General features: G+C 39.4%; 2 protein-coding genes across 2 annotated transcripts; one reads left to right on the forward strand and one right to left on the reverse strand.

Moving 5' to 3' along the window:
* Positions 1-3222: 3222 nt before the first annotated feature.
* LOC140926515 (ribosome-recycling factor-like) lies at positions 3223-10506 on the reverse strand. The gene is made up of 6 exons (XM_073376243.1): positions 10309-10506; positions 7464-7619; positions 6767-6888; positions 4653-4744; positions 3933-4092; positions 3223-3581 (listed from the first exon to the last, which is right to left on the reverse strand). Exons 1-6 carry the CDS (start codon positions 10412-10414, stop codon positions 3501-3503), a joined length of 717 nt encoding a protein of 238 aa, XP_073232344.1. The 5' UTR covers positions 10415-10506; the 3' UTR covers positions 3223-3500.
* A 70-nt stretch (positions 10507-10576) lies between these two features.
* On the forward strand, positions 10577-18894 carry LOC140927485 (plasmanylethanolamine desaturase 1-like). Its single transcript, XM_073377146.1, has 3 exons — positions 10577-10805; positions 14178-14297; positions 16850-18894. Exons 1-3 carry the CDS (start codon positions 10661-10663, stop codon positions 17419-17421), a joined length of 837 nt encoding a protein of 278 aa, XP_073233247.1. The 5' UTR covers positions 10577-10660; the 3' UTR covers positions 17422-18894.
* The last annotated feature ends 512 nt before the right edge of the window (positions 18895-19406 follow it).

Consider the following 19406-nt stretch of genomic DNA (forward strand, 5'->3'; position numbering starts at 1 on the left):
GCAGAGATGCAAAACACCACTTTAGCTAGCACGTGACTGGTTGGAGTTGAATTTGAACAAGTCTCCAATCATCCTGAAAAAAATATATCAAAAAATATATCAAATTTTGCGCATGGTCTAACCGGGGTCTAACAATGTCAATTTCGACCCAAATGCGACGTGCTTTTTGAGTTTTAGTGCCCCTGCGGCGTTATTTTAAAATATGGCTACCTGTCAACCAACCGTTACCGAAGCACAGCCTACTTGCAAGAGAGGTTAAAAGAGCTTTATCCTCTTTTGGCCAACTTGTTATATATGTTAATTCTATCAACTATGATGGAGATACCTTGAGTGTTAGAGGGTGTTAATTTGTTTATTATTCATTCATTTTTATTTAATATTTTATTTTATTTGCAGTTTATTGGTTCTGAAAGGAAAAGCCGCGAACCAAGTACGGATACCGAAAAAAAACAACTCTCTCCGTCTGGAGATCCGAATGCTTACATGCAGCTTGACCGCTGCGAAAGAGAAATAAAAAATCTGTAAAACACATGTAATGTACAAGAATAAGAAATGGGGAGGAGCGTTATAATGCAAGAAACCGAAAGAAAGCCGGAAGGAATTGAGAAATGGCAGATATTGTTTTAATCCCATGTTTAAAGTAAACGTCCATCACTTTTCTAAATCTCGATTTGGAGATAGATCTCTCTAATGTTGTGAAGTAGTATTTCCCAAGTCATTATACTTACCAGGGTGCCGGGAGAAGATGAAATACATACGTATTATGTGTATTCAGTATACCTTTACATTACGGTAACGAGCGTTTCCTTCTTGTATCAATCAGTGTCTTCTTTAAAAATAAAGTTATACAGTAAAATTGTTCTTGTACAGAAATGCTTCTCCAGATGAGGCTAGATCAGTTCTGAATTATAATCTTCACGAAACTGGAAATACATTTCCTTGACTTTTCACCGAGAAAGTTAAGGTTTTCGCAAATGTTTGCCAAATTTTCTGATTTTTAACTGATCTTGCAAACACTTTCTCTCAGGTTCTCTGAATCCCATAATGCAGACCGTTTTTAATTTTCACCTGGAGCCGATTAGCTGTTTTCACCTTTTATACAGGTTACGATCCCAGCATCGGTTCGCGGCTGCACCCCCCCCCCCCCCGAAAAGTTTCTACTCTAAGATGAACAAAGACCAGACTAGAGAGAGAATGGGAAATTAAATCGAGCGGCGACCAACTCGTCATTCTCTACGCCCCGGGGACGATACTCCTTAAAAGTGTTCTTTACCCGTTCCAGGAGCCTGTCCCCTTTAGACCGCAAGCGTTCGTCCTTCTTTCCTCAGAGCCACGCTCGCCGAGCAAAAAATTTAAAACCCATGCAAATTAATGGGAAAAAAAGGGGGAGAGATTGGGGTGGAGAGAGCAAAACGGGTTTTTTTTTTCGCTCGAGCTTAAGTTTGGTTAAGTTTTTCCCGCATTCAATAGTTCTTTATTTTCATATCCTGACGTGTTATGTTGGATTCTTCTCAATTTGTAATACGCGGGGAACAGAATTATGTGCAAAAAAATCGTGATTAATGAGAAATAAATAATTACATTGAAACGGTCTGTTCGCTTGTCACTCTTATCCATTATCTCTTAATCTGGAAAACCCTCTACAATTTCCTTCTGTCGGATCGATATAGCTTGCGAGAAAGCTGCTCCATTTGGCCGTGGCTTATAGTGAGAAGTTAAGGTGAGCGGCACGCGAGAGAGAGAAAGAGCTTGCTCGCACGCCAAATGGAGCCGAAGGCGAAATAGCCTCCAAGCAGACGTTAACGCGCCCACAGCCCGCTTAGCAAGCGTTTCAGGTCGTCGAGAAAGTTGGGACGAGAGCAAAAAAGAGGAATTCTTTCGCGCAATACCTCGATCACTACGCAGGCTTTCGCGCCCATTCCCCACGAACCTTCGTGGAGCAGGAAAGCACGACAGCGCCCTATGAACATCTGTGGGTGAGGATAGGGGCGTTGTAATAACAGCCTGCAAACGCAAGCATTTTCGTACTACGACCCCCGGGACACTCGTACTAAAGTGAAGGTTATACTCATTGCGTCGAAAAAATTAATTAACCCCTAAAAAAGACCCAATCTGTTGATCGAGAGTCATGCTTTATTCGACTCCTAAAGGAGACCATACTCTAATTACCATTGTCAGACGGCATTTGTTGTTGTTATGTAGGCATTAGGGACCTTACGAAACCTCGACGACAACGGTAACGGGAACGTCAAAATACAATAGGCTTACTGAGCAAAACAACAACTCTGCACGTGCATCACGCTTTTTTGAACATTTCTTTGCCTTCACTGCACAACTACGACGTCAAATGACCAAATTTTAAGTTTACTTGGGAACGGGAACGGCAAGGCGATAAATTCTACCATCTCTGTCCGAACTTGAGCGCGTTCCCCTCTCTTCAGCTCCAGCCAAAATTCCCTTCGTTAAAGTAACAGGACGAATTGGGATAATCGCGAAAAAGTTTAAAATGATCCGAAGTCTGTTTTTCAACGACGTTTACATGGACGTCGCCGTCGTCAAATCGTTAAGGTCCCTATTTCTCCGTCATTATCATAAAGGAGACTCCCTTCCCCGGGGGGTACTCAACATAGTTTTACACGAGTAGGCTCCGCCCCGAGATCCAACCCCTTTTATATACCATTTTTGACGGAAAGGGTACCCCTTTCGTATACCTTCTATTGACAAAAATAACACCTTATTCACATACCTTGTTTAGACCTTTTCATCCCTTTTAACTACTGTTAGTGCACTGTCTTCAGAATACGAACAAAATAACAAAACCAGAACATAACGGCCTTTTCACAGACATAAAATGCAACTGTTAGGCCCTTTGGGCATTTTCACAAACCGAAAAGACAGATTGCCCTACTCTTTCGTACTCTTCGACTTGCGAACCTACGTCGATAGAGCGGTTTTCATTTGAGTGTCGAAAAGTAATTGGTTTTGCACTTTCTACACGATGCGATTGGCTTAAAAGATTCGCGCCACCTTTTCATCCAATCAGAAGTAAAACCAAAGCCAATTGTGACGCGCTCGCATGCATTTTCCCGCGCTTTGCGTCAGCCACATGTAATTACTGCGAGTTTTGATTGGTTCAATGTATTGTCTGTGTCCTATGTGATTGGTCAGAGTAATTACTTTGGTTTTGGTTTTACGACACTCAAACGAAAACCACTCTAAAAAGCCAACCAGCTGCGGGCATTGCGCACTAATTCTTCCTAATCATCAGACATGAGTAATAAGTTAGAAAAGAAGAGAAGAGTTGGCGATTACTGAATGAGACGCTTTCAAAATATACTCCAGTACTCCGCAGATATTGGCTGTGCTGTAACTTCGAAATAAAACGTGCATTCGTGTATAAATATTAAGCATATGTACACCATCATAATTGAGTTTAAGCCACTAAAATCTTCATTAAATAAGAATGTCATTAAAAATTTTCCTCCTCATTGAAAAAGAAGTTATTTCCGCAATAGTTCTTTTGTTTTTTCTTCTAAGAGCACCTCCGTATCTTCACAAAATTGGTCTGTGAGCTGTTGAATCTATAAGAGGAAAAAGAAAGTTCGATCGAGATCAGGCATTTTTGCGTCATTTCAAGTCAAAAAGTGCTCATATATACACACTGCGCTTGACTGCAAAATATCTCTTACAGTAGCTGATTCAGATCTTTAAGTAAGTGGAGGGCCCTTCCACCCACACCATAAGATACACGGGGTGGGGGGGATATTTTCTTGGCCCTGTAGGTGGGCTTCAGTTTGATCTAAAAGTTCGGTGAGGGCAAGGATTCTTCAGGTCCATCCATTAGATCTACCACTTTCCACGTTAGTTATGTCAGAAGGGTCTTCAGGTAATGTAAGGATCTTGCAACCATGACAATGAATATTATACGTTACCATTTTTTCTACTGTTTTGACATCATCGTCCGACCTTCCCTTCTTGTTTTTTCGCACATCGCTCATGCCCTTTTGCCTGACTTTTCGAATGCTCTGTTTGGACTGTTCACACGCTGCTTTCGCTATCTTTGTTAAATTCTCACGATACTCTTGTGTCACCCTAACAATACAAGTAAGCAAAACATGGATGGATGGATGGATGACATGGATCCTTGTGTCTAAATACGTATGTAAAGAGAAAGACGCGTTAAATATAAACTTGTCTAATTGTATAAATTCTACAAATGTACACCTCTGTAATTATTGCACTAAAATCTTTGTTATCGTTGTAAACACATGTGTCTGTAGGCGCTCTGTTGATAATAAAGCAGCTATCCTATCCTATCCTATTTTACTCTTCACTCCCCTCCCCCCCCCCCCCCCCCCTCACCACCCAAAAAAAGAAGCAGGAAATAACATGTTATGAACTACCCTAAAATGGAGCTTTATCAGAGGGAAGTCTGCACCATAGAGGCAGTTGTTATTGTAGCAACAGTTTTCCTGGATGTGGGAGTCTTTACTCAAGACCTAGAAGCACTAAAAAGGAGGGGTTTACTATGACAAAAATGTTTCACTAGGATTTTCCTGATACCACAGCTCAAAGGAGAACTTTAGAGGGCTATAATATGCCTTCAAGCTATTTGACCTTTCATATTCTTAAAAAATAAGGAAGTTATTTACCTGGGAATTGGCACAGATATTACATGTCCATCCATGGTGGGTTCAAAGTTTAAGCTCCAGGATTTGATCGCTTTAGCAGCCTGACTTACGAGCTATAAAATAATTTGGAATACTACCGTTAAAGACTGATAAATATTCTTTATAATTACGAAAACTTAATAAATGACGAACTAGTGGTAGCAAATCTTTGTCCACCATTCGGGATCAATCTGAAATTTGAAAATGGTGGATTTTGAAGACAGGGAAACACTGAAGTCCCAAAGGAAAACACCTTGGAGCAATGGTAAGAACCAACAAAACGTGACAACAAATTCAACATTAATTTTGTATGGAGTACTAATATTCAGATCCAAGTAGCTTAGCTGGAAAAGGGTGAATTTGTCTACAATTTAGACATTGAATTACGCCTAAATACACGAAGACACTCTCTGTAGAGTTTGAGTACCAGTAGAACCTAATTTTCCCAAGCTGTCAAGACATCATGTCCCTCCTCTGAAACAGCTGAATTTTTTCAATGTCAGTTGACATCATGACAAACAACACACAGTACACCACAGACTGTGCTAATTTACACCCAACACCTACCAGTGACCCACTAGCGAAAGTGAAACTTGCCTTTTGTACATCGTCTTTTAAGACGATGTAAGGGATAAAGTAGAGTGAGTGAAACACATGAATGTGAGAAAATTGCCCACTGTTAGGCTGGGTAGCTGGCGGAATTCTTGTGCCCATGGTACTTTTTTGGCAGCGGAGTTGCCACACAAAATGCATGAGTAGCAATGCCGCGAGGGACCCACCAGCTATACAGGCTAGCCTACTGTGAGGAGAGGCAACAAGTAGGGAGATGCTTCAGTTGCCCAGCAGTCCCCTGGGGCAGGAAATCCCTACAATAGCCTAAAAGTATACAGGGAGGCTTGGCCTGAAAGGGGTACCTTTTTCAGAGTTCAGGTATATGAAAGCAGCGATTTTGTTGCCTTTGCATCCTGCGTCCCTGGTGCATAAAAAACACCAAAGATGCAAAATAATTTATGGCATGCGTCCTATGGGATGCAAAGGCCGATCAATCGATCTGAACATGTTTTTGTAGAATATCCTGTTCATCTGATTTCTGCGGCTGTTCTTGCAACTGTTGTTTAATGAGGTATATTCCTTTTAGTCTTTGTTGTGCTTACTATAGAGGGTTTTTTTTTCATTCTAGTAAACTGATTAATACAGAGTTTTGTAGTCTGTCTTCATATTAATTGTCAGTTTAGGACACCTTTTTTTGAACAGGGACTCAATGGTTTTTGACTAAGACTCACGATTTTTAACAAAATGAGTCTCAGGACTCACCATAACTATTTGTAACAAAGTCACTGTGAAAGGGTGAGCCGATTTCACTAGTTGAAGTGCAAAAAGGGTATGGAAATTTGTCTTTCCAGTCTGTAAAAAGACCTAAAAGGCTAACAGAAGAATTTATGGCCATGTTAAAGCCCCCCCTGTTTATGGAACTGTAGCTGACTGAGGCAACTGCAGGCCATTCAAAGCTGGTAGGATTACCTTGAATAAGATCAAGACTTTGTCTCAAATGAAATGATTGTTCCACTCGAGGGTTATCTTAAGTCAAATGGCCTTGTCTCCTTCATCTTCCCTTTTTACTACAGGAACTTTAAAGACTGAACCATGCTGCTACTTGAAAATAGCTGTGAAATGCCCCAGTAGTTTGAGGGAGGACAGCGGGGTGGGAGCTCAGAGGAACAGGTGGCGGGAAGGGTATGGGAGGGGCGGAGGAAAGGGCGGTAGGTGGTAGTTCTAGAAGCGTGGGAAATGGAAGGAATAAGGGAAAATTATGCAACAATGCATAATATTTTCGGTTGAAAAAAGGCTAAAGGGAGGAAGCCAAGAAAAAAGGGATGTGAGCGAGGAATTCAAAATATGGGAGGTGAGAGGTTTGGATTCCCCCTGCCCCCTCCCACTGGCGTGGATTACTATGATATCACTTCATGTTACTTCAACATACTAAAACTCTAGAGCCTAAAGTAACAGGCAAAAAAGGTTGCTGTTCAGTAGCTGTTACTAGAAAGTTCTGTGAAAGGTATGAAAATGAATAATTTAATAATATTCAATGTAAATACCTCTGGGGAACCATTCATGTCCACAACAAACATGCCATTATTGAGTTTTATTTGTGCCACTTGACTGAGGATAAACTTGTCTTTTCCATTCCGTGACTCCAGTTTAATCTTGTCTAATGCATCTAAAAAATACATCCATATACAGTGTAAGTGACTCTCTCACTGGATCTAATTAATATGCAGAACTTCAGCCATTTCTTAGATTTCAATTAAATACCCTGAACTACATTGTCAGGTTCATGTATATAATTGAATATTTCCTGATCCTCGGGATTTTAATGTGAGGAACCCGTTTGTGCCTGGTAGCAAAGGAACCTCTAACCATCCAGTGACTTTGACTCTTACATTACAGGCACAGCTTATTACTACATTAAGTCATAAAGTGTAAGGACATATCTTCTGGGTTTGGCTAAGTAACAAACATTTTTGTTCCTTGATTTGCTGTAAGCTATAAATGTACAGCGTAAATTTTATTAAAGGTAAAAAAAATGAAACAGAAAATATGTTGAGAGTATTGAATCCAATCATGGATTCGCAGATGAATGCTGAGTATTATAGATGCAATGGACCTGCAGCCTTCTATCCACAGAGGCAGAAAATAAGACTTCTCTTCAAGAGGTGAGTGACCATAAATGGGGAAAAATAAGGCCGTAAAAATGACTGGAACATAAAATATCAATATAATGCCAGTACTCACTAGGAAGAATTTTGGTTGATATTTTGTCCCTAAAGTCTAGCTGAAGTTTACCCACTGTACTTTCCATGGCTGATTGTAACTTTTCTAAATCTACCAGCCCTTCGGCCAAATCATGATCAATTGAAACACTTGAACTTGAACTCTTTGACTTTCTTCCTGAATGAAAAGTATGGAACAAGGATACAGTTATTCAGATTTTCAAAAGTTTATAACTGCTGTATTAAATTCAATATTTAGCCTTGCAACCTTATGATGGGTGCACAACAAAAATAACACCAGTGCAGTCAACTCTCCCAGATAATCTGGGAGACTCCAAATTTTGGACCGCGGTCTCAAGATTAGAGTATGAAATCTCCCGAATTTTGCCATTTCTTCAGTAGACCCGACTTTCCATCAATAAAATTTCAACCAATTTTGCTTGTTTGAGCTATAACTTTTAATGATAACATCGAATGTTCCCCCTTAAACTCCAGTATGGCATTGTAATATAATGTGATTGTTGGGAAGTAAACCAATCAGGCCAAATGTTACATACCAACATCTTTTCTGTGTGTTTAATTTTGTGTCATCACAAATTTGTGAAGATCAAATTCAATGAATATTTTTTGCACAAATGACATCATGTACCATGCCTTATCATCCCTTACTTCCCTATCAATTTTCAATATTTAAATCCTACACGTACAACAACGATATCAGTCCTTTCCCATGGACCAACAGCTGGTCCATGGGAAAGTGAGACCCACTGTTACTCCAGGGGGAAGGAGGATGGTAGCCTTTTTTTGACAAGAAATATCGTTCTTGAGTCCGGATGATGCGTGAACGTTATTGAGCAAATGCTAGGGGGGTCCCGGAGTCGACTGATACATGTAAGTGCAAAAAACTGTATTCAATTTCTCACCATCAGACAAGGTAGACAACAATATGGACTTATGGAGAGAGTCGCATTAGCCGGCCTAGCAAGCATTTCCGTGTGGTTTAGGAGCAAAGAACAAGGAACGAGACCGCACCAAGAATGCCCAAGTAAAAGACCGGGCGGGGGGTGGGGAAGAAAGGAAGGAAACACTTGCAGACAAACCCCAGGATTTTGAAAACTGCCCACTTGGCCTGTCATGCCTGAGTTCGCGCACTGACATTCGATGCTGTCATCAGCTGTCAAAATTGACCAATAAAATGTTTGGCCTTCCGTGGAGCAGAAATGAACTTTAGAGGACATGTGCAAAATTATTTTTTTTGTATTTTGTTACGCATGGACGGCGTAAATGTTGAAATCTCAGTGAATCCAAACGATCACTGCAGGCTTTATACATTTGTCTTATTAATCCGTCTAAAAGGAAGGACCACAAGGGTAAAGTTTTACATCAAAATCTCCAGAAAGTTGGATTTGAAGTGGTAAAATGTGACAAGCATTCAAGTCTAGTATTTTCGATCTGCGACGCATATTTGTACAAGTTCAGAGCCCTGCCAGACAGAACGGCTTACCATTCCTGCTATGGTATAGACAACTAGAGTTGCTCTTGTAAAAGCATCTAAGAACAAAGCTATCCCGGCAACTGATGAAGTTCCCATGGAGAACCAAACTCAGGGTCTTGCCTGATCAGAAAGTTACAATTCAAAAGTTATTACCAAGTAATCATTGCTTAATCTGACAGCAATATTGACTGAGTCACAGTGCAGTTCTCCATAGTTGATGTAGCTTCAGTTTAAGGGGCAAACCATTCTTCGAAATTTGGCTCTGAAATCACTATCTGAAAGAATTTAACATCCCGCAAAAAACACTAACGAGCTGGGCCAAGCATGACAAAACATTGCAGGAAACCATAGCATTCGCTGACAAAAGACTGCAAAGACTGCAAAAGCAAACCACTTTTAGTTATTCAGATCCTCAGGAGGCACTTTGGAGAATATTAATTAAACAACCTGAAATCCTTATTTACTCGCAAGAAAAGCTTCATGTTTCAAAAGAGGTCAAAGAAAATGCTCTGGCATTGGGGGGCAAATCTTGCCAACCAGAATAAACAACAACCACAGAAAATTAATATGCATCTCAAGTACCATCTATGACCTCTCAGTATGAAACAAACCTTTGATTGACACATGTCATTATTGTTTGACAAGCCGAGCCAATCAGGCGCTGCGTTCACTGACGAACACAGGTTGTCAAAATTTAGGGGTTTCTCTGCAAGTGTTTCCTTCCTTCCTTCCCCTCCCCCTCCCTTCATTTTTTGACTCTTGTTCCATTTCTCGCTTGGCCAAAATTGAGAATCCTGTTCCTTGGTCTTTCTTTGCTCAAAAACCAAATGGAAACGCTTGCTAAGCAGGCTAGAATCACATGTTACATTGGTCATCCCTTTTATATGTATTTGAAACTAGTATTGTGCCCTGTCAAAGTTCCAAAGGTCGGGTTAAAGGTCTTTTTATACTGACACGAGATAGTATCAGACCATATCTCACCATATCAGAGCGCACATGCATTCTCACCACACATGCATTCTCACCGTTCAATTAGCCCAGCCAATCAGGCACTACGTTCACTGGCGAACACAGGTTTTCAAAATTGAGGGGTTTGTCTGCAAGCGTTTCTCTCCTTCCTTCCCCTTCCCCTCCCCCCTCTTTCATTTTTTGGCTCTCGTTTCATTTCTCGCTCGGCCAAAACCGAAAATCCCGTTCCTCGATCTTTACACCAAAACCAAACGGAAACGCTTGCTACGCTGGCTAGAATCGCATCTTACATTGGCTTTCTCATGCCCTATCAAAGTTCCAAAGGTCGGGTTGAAGGTCTTTCTCTACTGCACGTGACAGTGTCAGACCATATTACACCATCACAACCCACGTGCATTCTCACCTTTCTTCGCAGCATATAATCGAGCTAATGTGAGTCTGGCACATGCCGTCCTAGTAGTAGTTACGCCTAAAATGGCTGAGAAACGGGCAATAACGGTAGAATTCATGGGGCGTCTGCTTGATACTTGGTATAAATCATCGAGAATGATGAAACACTCGCTCGAACTCTCCAGACTTTCCAGACTTACACACCAGACACCTTTTGGTCAGCGGCTAGTCACGCATCATTGCGCATGGCTGCCCTTTCTCCATATCGAGTTTGATTTTAGGAGGGGAGGTCTTGGGAATCAAGGCGTTGTTTGGTTTTCGTTACCTGGCCGATTTTTTTCGTTTTGTGTGCTAATGTTACCGAAATGACATCCCCAGAGGTTTCGTATGAAAGAGATCGGAGTGCTGAAAAGGATCCCGAGAAAAATAATCCTTTAGGACCTTTAGGGAAGGCGAGGAAATCTCTCAAAGCTGTCAATGCCCAGATTCTCGCCGGTGGATACACAAAAGGTTTGTGTTGAATCTTTCTGAATCTTTTTACCTCCATCATATACGCAATGGTTACATGTAGTAGGTATTAGCTTTTATCGTTTGCTTCGAAAATTGGTTTAATTTCTGTTCAGACTGTCTTTTGTGGGGCAAGCAGGATACAGTTAATTAAAACTCGCGAGCTGTGACCGTCACGTCTGTCAGACAAGTATACAGGCGGTGCACCATGGATGGCAGAAAGTTAAGCTTATATTTTGACGAGAATGCACAATTTGAGATACAAGTCTAAGATAAAGTGGAATTTTATCTAGGGAAATGATAATTTCCATGGAAGCGCAGTCTTCATTTTTTGTTGTATTTCGGTAATCACAGGTAAACGCGCGAAGGACGTTGGCACTGTTGCATAACTTAATAAAATATTAAGATTTGTATGAGAAACAATGATTATTTCTGTAACCTACGAATTTAAGGATTTAAATATAAAAATCAGCTAGACTAAAGTTATGTGTGTCTTCGTTCCTGTGCGATTATGTGATTGTAAATACCGGTTCATAAGCTTACAATCTCATTTACATTAACATATATTATCTTGCAAAATCTATTATAGACATAGACGCAAGCTCCTTAACTACCGTGGTTCATAGGGACAAAACACTTCCCAGAATCTAATGCACCTGTCAATGTAAATCCCACAGGGCGGGCAAGTGGCAGAATCCAAAACACTTTTGGATTCTGGGACGTGTTTTGGATTCCAGGGATTGTTTTTGGATTCTGGCACGTGGTTTGGATTCTAGGAAGTGTTTTTGGATTCTTGCACATGTTTTGGATTCCAGAGATTGTTTTTGGATTCTGGCATGTGTTTTGGATTCTGGGAAGTATTTTAGATTCTGGGAAGTGTTTTTGGATTCTGGTACGTGGTTTGGATTCTGGGAAGTGTCTTTGGATTCTGGCACGTGTTTTGGATTCCGGGGATTGTTTTTGGATTCTGGCACGTGTTTTGGATTCTGGGAAGTGTCTTAGATTCTGGGGAGTGTTTTGTCCCTACAAGCCACTGTACTTAACTAATAAATTAAAGTAGTGCTGCTACTAAGTATAAAACTAAAAATTAATACAATAAATAGGAAGAGGCAAGCATTACAATGAAAAAATGTAGGCAGAGATGGTGGCTTTAATTTTTGCAGTTGAATCTAGTGTTAAATAGTCAGATGGCAGATTATTCCAGTCAGTGATAGTTCTCTGCCTACCCTGCGAGCAGAAGCTACATTTTTGATGTGTGAGCTTTTGTGCAAAGAGTAGCCTCTGCCAACAACCGTTCAAATCCATCCAGAAATCTGGACGAATAAATTAGAAAAACAGATATTTTCCTGTTCTTGACCGGTTTAGAGCATTGCGCGAGTCTTGTGAGTGTCGTGGCAGAGCAGATCAGAGTTGTCGCAATTTTTTATTCCTGCGAAACTTGAGACATTTGATGACAGACCTGACAGTAAATTTTGCTTGTGAGTCATGTGACGAATTACTCGCATGCATGATAGAAAAATTGAATGGTTGTCAGCAGAGATTACTTTTCTTTCGCACGACAGCTCACACAGCGTAAATGTAGCCTATGCTTGCAGGGTATTCTCTGCCAGAAGCTGTTAATTTGTACGCGTCACAGGATAGCCGAAGTGGAATTAATTTCAGTGGATGAGAGGCCCTGGTTTTTAGGGAGGACTGATGTTGTACATAGCAGAGGAAATCAATAGCGGCCTGGTTGGTAACACATATGTACATCAGCGCCAGTCTAGCTACTTGTCTTCTTTTTTTGAAAGTTGGCCAATTTAGTTGCTTTAGGGCATTGGTTATGCATCCCTCTTCATTCATGTAGGTTCCTGTTCTAGGCTTGTTCTCTGCTCTATAATACTTTCGTAAGGTTGGGTACTCTGGCAAAGTGGCTGAATGGATTGGCTAAAGCAAAAGGGCTGTAAGGCTCCACTCGCCACCCAGGTACCCCGTAGATCACTTTCAATAGTCCTTGGCAAAAGCGGAAAAATATATATATATAAAAGGGTCTTAAATTACCTCAAATGCTCAGCACCCAGCGTAAAATATTAGTGCTCTATAAATCTAAAAATCCAATATCTGGTAAGGGGCTGTGATTGGTCGACACAGTAATATTATAATTATTCTTTTTGCTTCTGTTACGAATGATAGACAAAAGCTCAAAAGTTTCAAATTTAAACATGATGAATCTACTGCAAAACAGTCAACTTTTATGGAATATAATTATCCTTTTTTAGAACAGGCATGATTTTAAAACCTTGCCGCCACTCGTTCACAGAAGAACTCAAAACGTAATGATAATAGACTAGAAGAAACATAAATTTGAAGAAATATACCTATTTGTAACCTTATGACTATCAGGTTAATGGTGCTAACGTAACATTTATTTACTTCATCAGTATGGCATTTCTGTATATTATTGAGGCACTCCAAATGCATACAATATCTTTATGTGAATAAATACAGTGGAACCTCTGTTAATAGGACTCCCTTGGGACTAAAGCAAGTGTCCCCTGGATAGAGGTGTCCCCTGAATAGAGGTTGGGCTGGTATTTGTTTATGATATTTATAAAACAATAAACAAAATATGTTTCTTTTAATCTACCATGGAATCTGCTGCAGTCATAATCTCAAGCAGCTAGATAATGTATAAACTAGTAATAACCAAAGGTTGTGGAATCAAGCGACATCCATCAAGGGCCAAAATGCTTTTGCTTCAATGCTGTGCTTTGCATAAGATTCACGTTATAAATAATGCTCAAAACAGGTGTGATTAGATTACGAGAGATGGAGGGTCCAAATGCATGTCAGATCAGTGAGATTGCATTCTGTGCATTGCATTCATTCCAAGTGTGAGTCCAAATGAAGCTGGCTATATACGTGCGATGCATCCGTAATAGCAACCTGGAGATTGTGATTGCAGGCTCCTCTTGTTGCCGGAAAAACTCATGATTAACTTATCTCTGTGATATTGTGTGTTGAATTTCCACAAGTGCAGTACATTGATTTAAGAGAGATAGTCCATGTTGTGAAAGCTGTCATCATTGCATTAGTGTACACATGAACTTATCAATACTTTTTGTGAGCTGTGACAGTTTGAGTGCTAAGATGTCCCTTGAACTGAGGGTTTTGGGAGAACCAGAAAAAGTGTCCCTTTCCCCTGAATAGAGCCAAGAGGTGTCCCTTCAATAGAGGTAACACATAAAAAGATTATGTGAACGTTTTTGGGGGAACAAATTTTGTGTCCCTTGAATGGAGGTGTCTCGAGGGAGAGGTTTTGCTGTAGTAATTTATTTAGCTGTCTGTGTTTTGGATAAACAGTTGTCTTAACACTTACTAATTTGTCAATTTTAGGTAAAAGATGTCTGGAAACCTTTAGTGTTGTTTCATTCAGTATACTGTCAAGCGTTGTTTTATTCTTCTTGTGCAAGAATTTTAAGCTCAGTGAGGTCAAGTCAATCACATGTGCTTCTGGTAAGTGAAATAATAATAATATTATTATTGTTGGATTTTTAGTTACCTACCGGTAAGTTACTTGCCCAGAAAGAAAATCTCGTTGTCCTGGACTACCAGATGGGAACTTTTCAATCCTTGGGTGGTATTTTAGAGGTACTAAGGTCCCTGTAAACAATTATAATAGAACATGATAGCTTTAATTAGACTAAATGATTAGTCTTGCTTGCATAAGCAGTGAGACTCATAATATGCAAGCCGTTTTTCTTCTTCGTATTTAGGCCATAAAAGGGCGGTGGTAGTCCCAGGCGTTCCTAGCGGAGATGGTGGAAACTGGGAATATGAATCATTGACTGAAGCCATGCATGTCTCGTGAAGAAAGCTTAAGAAAGATTAATAAATGCAATTTAGAGCTTTTCCGGAACGGGTCAGTCCATGAATTCTATCGCTTGAAAGATTTGATAACTTTGGAACAAGTGAACACTTCAGTGGTTGGAAAAATAGAGAAAAATATTAATTAGCAAAGGCTAACTGATCGGGTGTTGTAAACTTAATGTATTCAAATGAGTCTTATGATGAGCATGCAGTTTATTTTTGGCGATGATTGACATGACGTGCCATGTTCTCATCTCGTTTTTTATCTCTTGCAATGATGTAATTTCTCACGAATCAAGGCCCTTGAATTTTTTGTGTCATTATACACGCGTATAGCGTGCGACCGCAGACATATCTCCACTTGTCGCTAACATGCATACTAAACCAATTAAGAACCAAATCGACTGATATATAAAGTAAATATCCTGAAGAATACTCGACCATCAATAAAGTAGGAAGTGAAAAACCTTTAGCAAGTAAATCCTGTTTCATCTAGAATTAATGGCCTCCTCATTTCGTATCTAATCTTCAAGCAAGCAAGACTTAATGCCGATATTAAGAGCGTTCTTGTTTATCACAAAACATAACCAATGCATGTACAAGAAGGCTTAAATTCCTGAATTGACTGTCCACCCACTTCAGTTCTCTTCTGGGTCCCATTTCTCGAAAGGCCCAGGAACTTTTCGGGCCTGGGGCCCGTTTCTCAAAAGTCCCGGTAACTTTTGGGGGCTCGAAATCAAATATTCAAATCAAAATGTAAAGAATAAGAGTGCTGCTCCTGGCTAGCAAACTACTCCATTTTGTTTCATTAACTGATAGTTTTATCATGTTAAATGCAAAACTATTAAAACCTCGATCTTTAATGTAAACGGAGACAGCTTACCGGGCCCGTTAATAATCGGGACTTTCGAGAAACCGGCCCCTGAACACAAATTTTAAAGTTCAGACTTGTTGAATAGTAGCACAGTTCCCAGCTCACAAACCAATCAATTTTGCTTCATTAACTGATAGTTTCATTGTATCATTTTCAAATTATTGAAACTTTGATCTTGAATGTAAACACTGCAAAGACAAAACAGCTTTCTATGCCTGAAAAGTTACTGGGACTTTCAAGAAACAGGTCCCTGGCCTCAGTTTTCCTGAAAAGTTGGATAAATCCCTATTCAGGAGATAGCACTATTGGTTTCCCTAATACTTATCTGCTGTATAGTCATTTATCCAGTGGATAGTGCTATCCAGCTTTTGAACAACTGGGACCAGTCTTTTGAGATTACAGTGTAGGCATCTATGACGTCATGTGATGTCAACTATCAGTTGGATGGTCTAAATTACTGATGAGGCCTGGCTGATTTGAAAAAATTATATTTACTTGTAATTTCAATTCACCTTGAGTCAAATAGCCTTAATGATGTATAAAACCATGAATTACCTTCCTTCGGAATATCTACGAAGTCTTTTCTCTCAGCATCACTCTGCTTACAACTTAAGAAACTCTGAGGGAAGGCTGACCCTGTCCAAACCAAGCACCAATTATTTGAAACGAAGCTTCTCTTACAGTGGGGCCACGTTATGGAATAACTTGCCCAAAAGCTTAAAAAATGCTTCATTCATTGGGCATTTTAAGCGAAATATCAAGAAGCTGGCTGATTATTGGATTCCCACACGGCAATCACGTAAAGCAGTTGTAATTAGTTTTAGTTTTTAACTTATTAATAAGCGTAACTGATGATTTCCCGTGTTTGAGTAAAGATTTACATACATACATACATAGTTTTTAAACATCCCTACACGTGTTGCACATGTTCAATCTGAATTTCATAACAGAGGTGACCACAGTCACTATGTCTTTGGACTGGGTTTCTTTCTGGAAATCATGCTGTTAAAATACTATTTTTAGGAGCTTAACAATGATATGGTTTACAGATGTATATTTATCAAAACAAGGAAAATTGGAAACTGGGCTGTTTCCTTTCGTCTTGCCAGTGTTAATTTGTCTTCTTCAAAATTGTAAAGAATAAGGTAACTTTTTCCCAGTCAGTTATATGATTTTTAAACCTAACCTATGTAAATGATGTTAAGGAGTTCAGGCCAGCATAAGCTGGAAAAATTTAAGCCTTGAAAACATTAAATTTTCTCATGCTGTGTCTGACTTTGACAGTGAGGAGGATTCTAAAGGGGTTTCATATTTTGTTTCATAGTTGCTGGTGTCCTTGTCGCAGATTTTTGTTCTGGATTCGTCCACTGGGCAGCAGACACATGGGGCTCCGTGGACATTCCAATTTTTGGTAGAGCTTTTATCCGCCCTTTCAGAGAGCACCATGTGGATCCCACAGCCATAACAAGACATGACATCATTGAGACAAATGGCGACAACTGCCTGCTAACTTTACCTGGATTGCTCTACATGGTCTATCGTTACCTCACTTTTGACCAAGAAACTTTACAAGCTTCTTATGGAGTAGAATGTTTTGTGTTTTCACTGGCTATCTTTGTTACCCTCACCAACCAGATCCACAAATGGTCCCATACGTACTTTGGTCTGCCACTTTGGGTCCAGAAACTGCAGGACTGGCACATAATCCTGCCTCGCAAACATCATCGCATCCATCATGTGTCTCCTCATGAGACATACTTCTGTATCACAACTGGCTGGCTCAACTATCCACTGGAACTCATCAAGTTCTGGCCATGTTTAGAATGGATGATTGAAAGAGCAACAGGAGTCAAACCCAGGTCTGATGATTTCAGGTGGTCGGGAAAATCAGAATAATAATGCATTGACATTTTGAAGCTTGAAAATGTAGTGATCACAAGCTGCTGGAATTTCCCATGTGATGACAAGTTCTTGTTACACCAGCTGACACTTTAGTTTCCTGGCAAGGTTAGGCTTACAACCCATTCTTTGTAGCTATTTAATTTGCTCAGCTAGCTTTCTTTCTTCAACTGGTCATCAGATACCTCTGTATCCTGGTATAACCAAATTTTTGGAGTCAACATTATTAAGAGCTATAGTGATTTAAATGGTGCAAAGAATGAAGAAATGAAATTCTGTGTTTAAGACAGTGTTTCTTTTTACTGGTATATGTTTCTTCACATGCTGCCTTAAGCGATATCTGCATGGGCACAAAAAATATTAACTTCCATCCTGAAAAACCTTACTGAGAACAAAATCTATAAAGTAAATCTCTTAAGTGAGACGACAAGCTTTTCAGACTGTATGGGAGTCCCCCCTGGGCCAGAGTGTGCTATGCTTCTCAATATTATGACTTTATGTGAAAGATAGTACATGCTATTGTTGCTATGGTAACCACCTTTCCTCAGAAAGCAGCAAAAAATTAAACTATCATAAACTTGGTGATGTTTGAAGAAAATATTAGAGTTTAGTCATTCATACAATGTAAAGATTGTGAATTTTCACAGATGCATCCCAAATGAAACAAAACCAGTTTTGAGAGCCTCCTTAATTAACCATGCTTCTAGTAACTAACTCGAGACTCAAATAGCCTTTGATTTATAGTAATGTCTCAGAAGTAAACATCTTTGGAACAGAAATTGATATGATAAAAATGGTACTGAAGAAAGCCTTTCCTTAGATCTGTTTGTTAAGTTTTGAAATTTTGGGCCAAAAACTTTGTGTCAAAATATTTAGTTTGCTTCACCAGGTAAACAAACATCTATAAAATAAGACCTGTTTTTGTGTTTTCTTTACAAATTATTATTCTACTAATATATATTATTATTAATAATATTAATATTAAATTATATTGAATGATCTCTAATTTCCTTTGTATTTTAGAGATGAATATATTGTTGGGAGAAAATCACTCTTCATACTCCTGCAAAATTTAGAGAATGTCTTATTTATTATATGCAAGAGTGTCTAGAGCTTTTTTCGATAATTGTCACATTTGCAGTCTTCTTTTGATGATGAGACTGTCCCCAAAATGCTCTGTAGATCAATGAAGAAGAGATCCAGGTGAATTAGAAAAGCTTTGGCAAAGCTTTCTAAATGTTGACGGTGTATGAAGAGTATTTTGTTTTCTATTTAAGTCCTAACAAGAGAAGAATCTTTATCTCTCATGAATAATATAGTCCTATATTTGTTATTAGTAAAATCCAACCAGTGGTATATTATCAATGCTGCATTCTGATTGGTTAAGCTACTACTAGGCTATATGTTATAGCCCACTAGTAGTGAAAAGTGCCGGCTTTTTGGCGGCAAAAAAGGGTTAAAGTCTAGATTGGTTAAGCTACTACTAGGCTATATGTTATAGCCGACTAGTAGCAAAAAGCGCTGGCTTTTTGGCGGCAAAAAAGAGTTAAAGTCTAGATTTAACTAGCATAGCTAAAGTTGTTTTGTCTCAATATTTTTGACCAACTGGTTGGATTTTACTAGAACAGTTATTGCCCTCATGGCCTCTGAGTCAATAGCCCATTCAGCCTTCAGCTTCGTGGGCTATTGTCTCAGAGCCCATTCAGGGGCGAGGAATAATTGTTAATTAGCATTATAGTAAAATTTCTCTAGGTGTAAAATGTTGAAACATTGAAACATGCTTCTCGTTATATACACAGGTTGTGTTTTACAAAGAACAGTTTATTTAATTGCTTGTATGGGTGTTTAAAATATTGATAAGTAAGTTATTTAATCAAGAATTTTAATGGTCACCAGTGGTGGTTAATTTTTTTAAAAAAGAGAACATTCTTTAGGAATTTTGTGTACACTTACTAGCAGGGCTGGAAACAATTTTTTTTGCT

The sequence above is a fragment of the Porites lutea genome, chromosome 2 (assembly GCF_958299795.1).
Source record: "Porites lutea chromosome 2, jaPorLute2.1, whole genome shotgun sequence".
Classification (NCBI taxonomy): domain Eukaryota; kingdom Metazoa; phylum Cnidaria; class Anthozoa; order Scleractinia; family Poritidae; genus Porites; species Porites lutea.

What these genes read in the sequence shown, in the direction of transcription:
- LOC140926515 (XM_073376243.1), bottom strand. Translation starts at nt 10,414, where the DNA reads ATGAATTCTACCGTTATTGCCCGTTTCTCAGCCATTTTAGGCGTAACT. An exon ending in ATATCTGTGCCAATTCCCAG is followed by an intron (nt 4,093 to 4,652) that starts GTAAATAACTTC and finishes TTGTATTGTTAG; the next exon opens with GGTGACACAAGAGTATCGTG. An exon ending in TCAAAACAGTAGAAAAAATG is followed by an intron (nt 3,582 to 3,932) that starts GTAACGTATAAT and finishes TTCCTCTTATAG; the next exon opens with ATTCAACAGCTCACAGACCA.
- LOC140927485 (XM_073377146.1), top strand. Translation starts at nt 10,661, where the DNA reads ATGACATCCCCAGAGGTTTCGTATGAAAGAGATCGGAGTGCTGAAAAG. An exon ending in CGCCGGTGGATACACAAAAG is followed by an intron (nt 10,806 to 14,177) that starts GTTTGTGTTGAA and finishes TGTCAATTTTAG; the next exon opens with GTAAAAGATGTCTGGAAACC. An exon ending in GTCAATCACATGTGCTTCTG is followed by an intron (nt 14,298 to 16,849) that starts GTAAGTGAAATA and finishes TTTGTTTCATAG; the next exon opens with TTGCTGGTGTCCTTGTCGCA.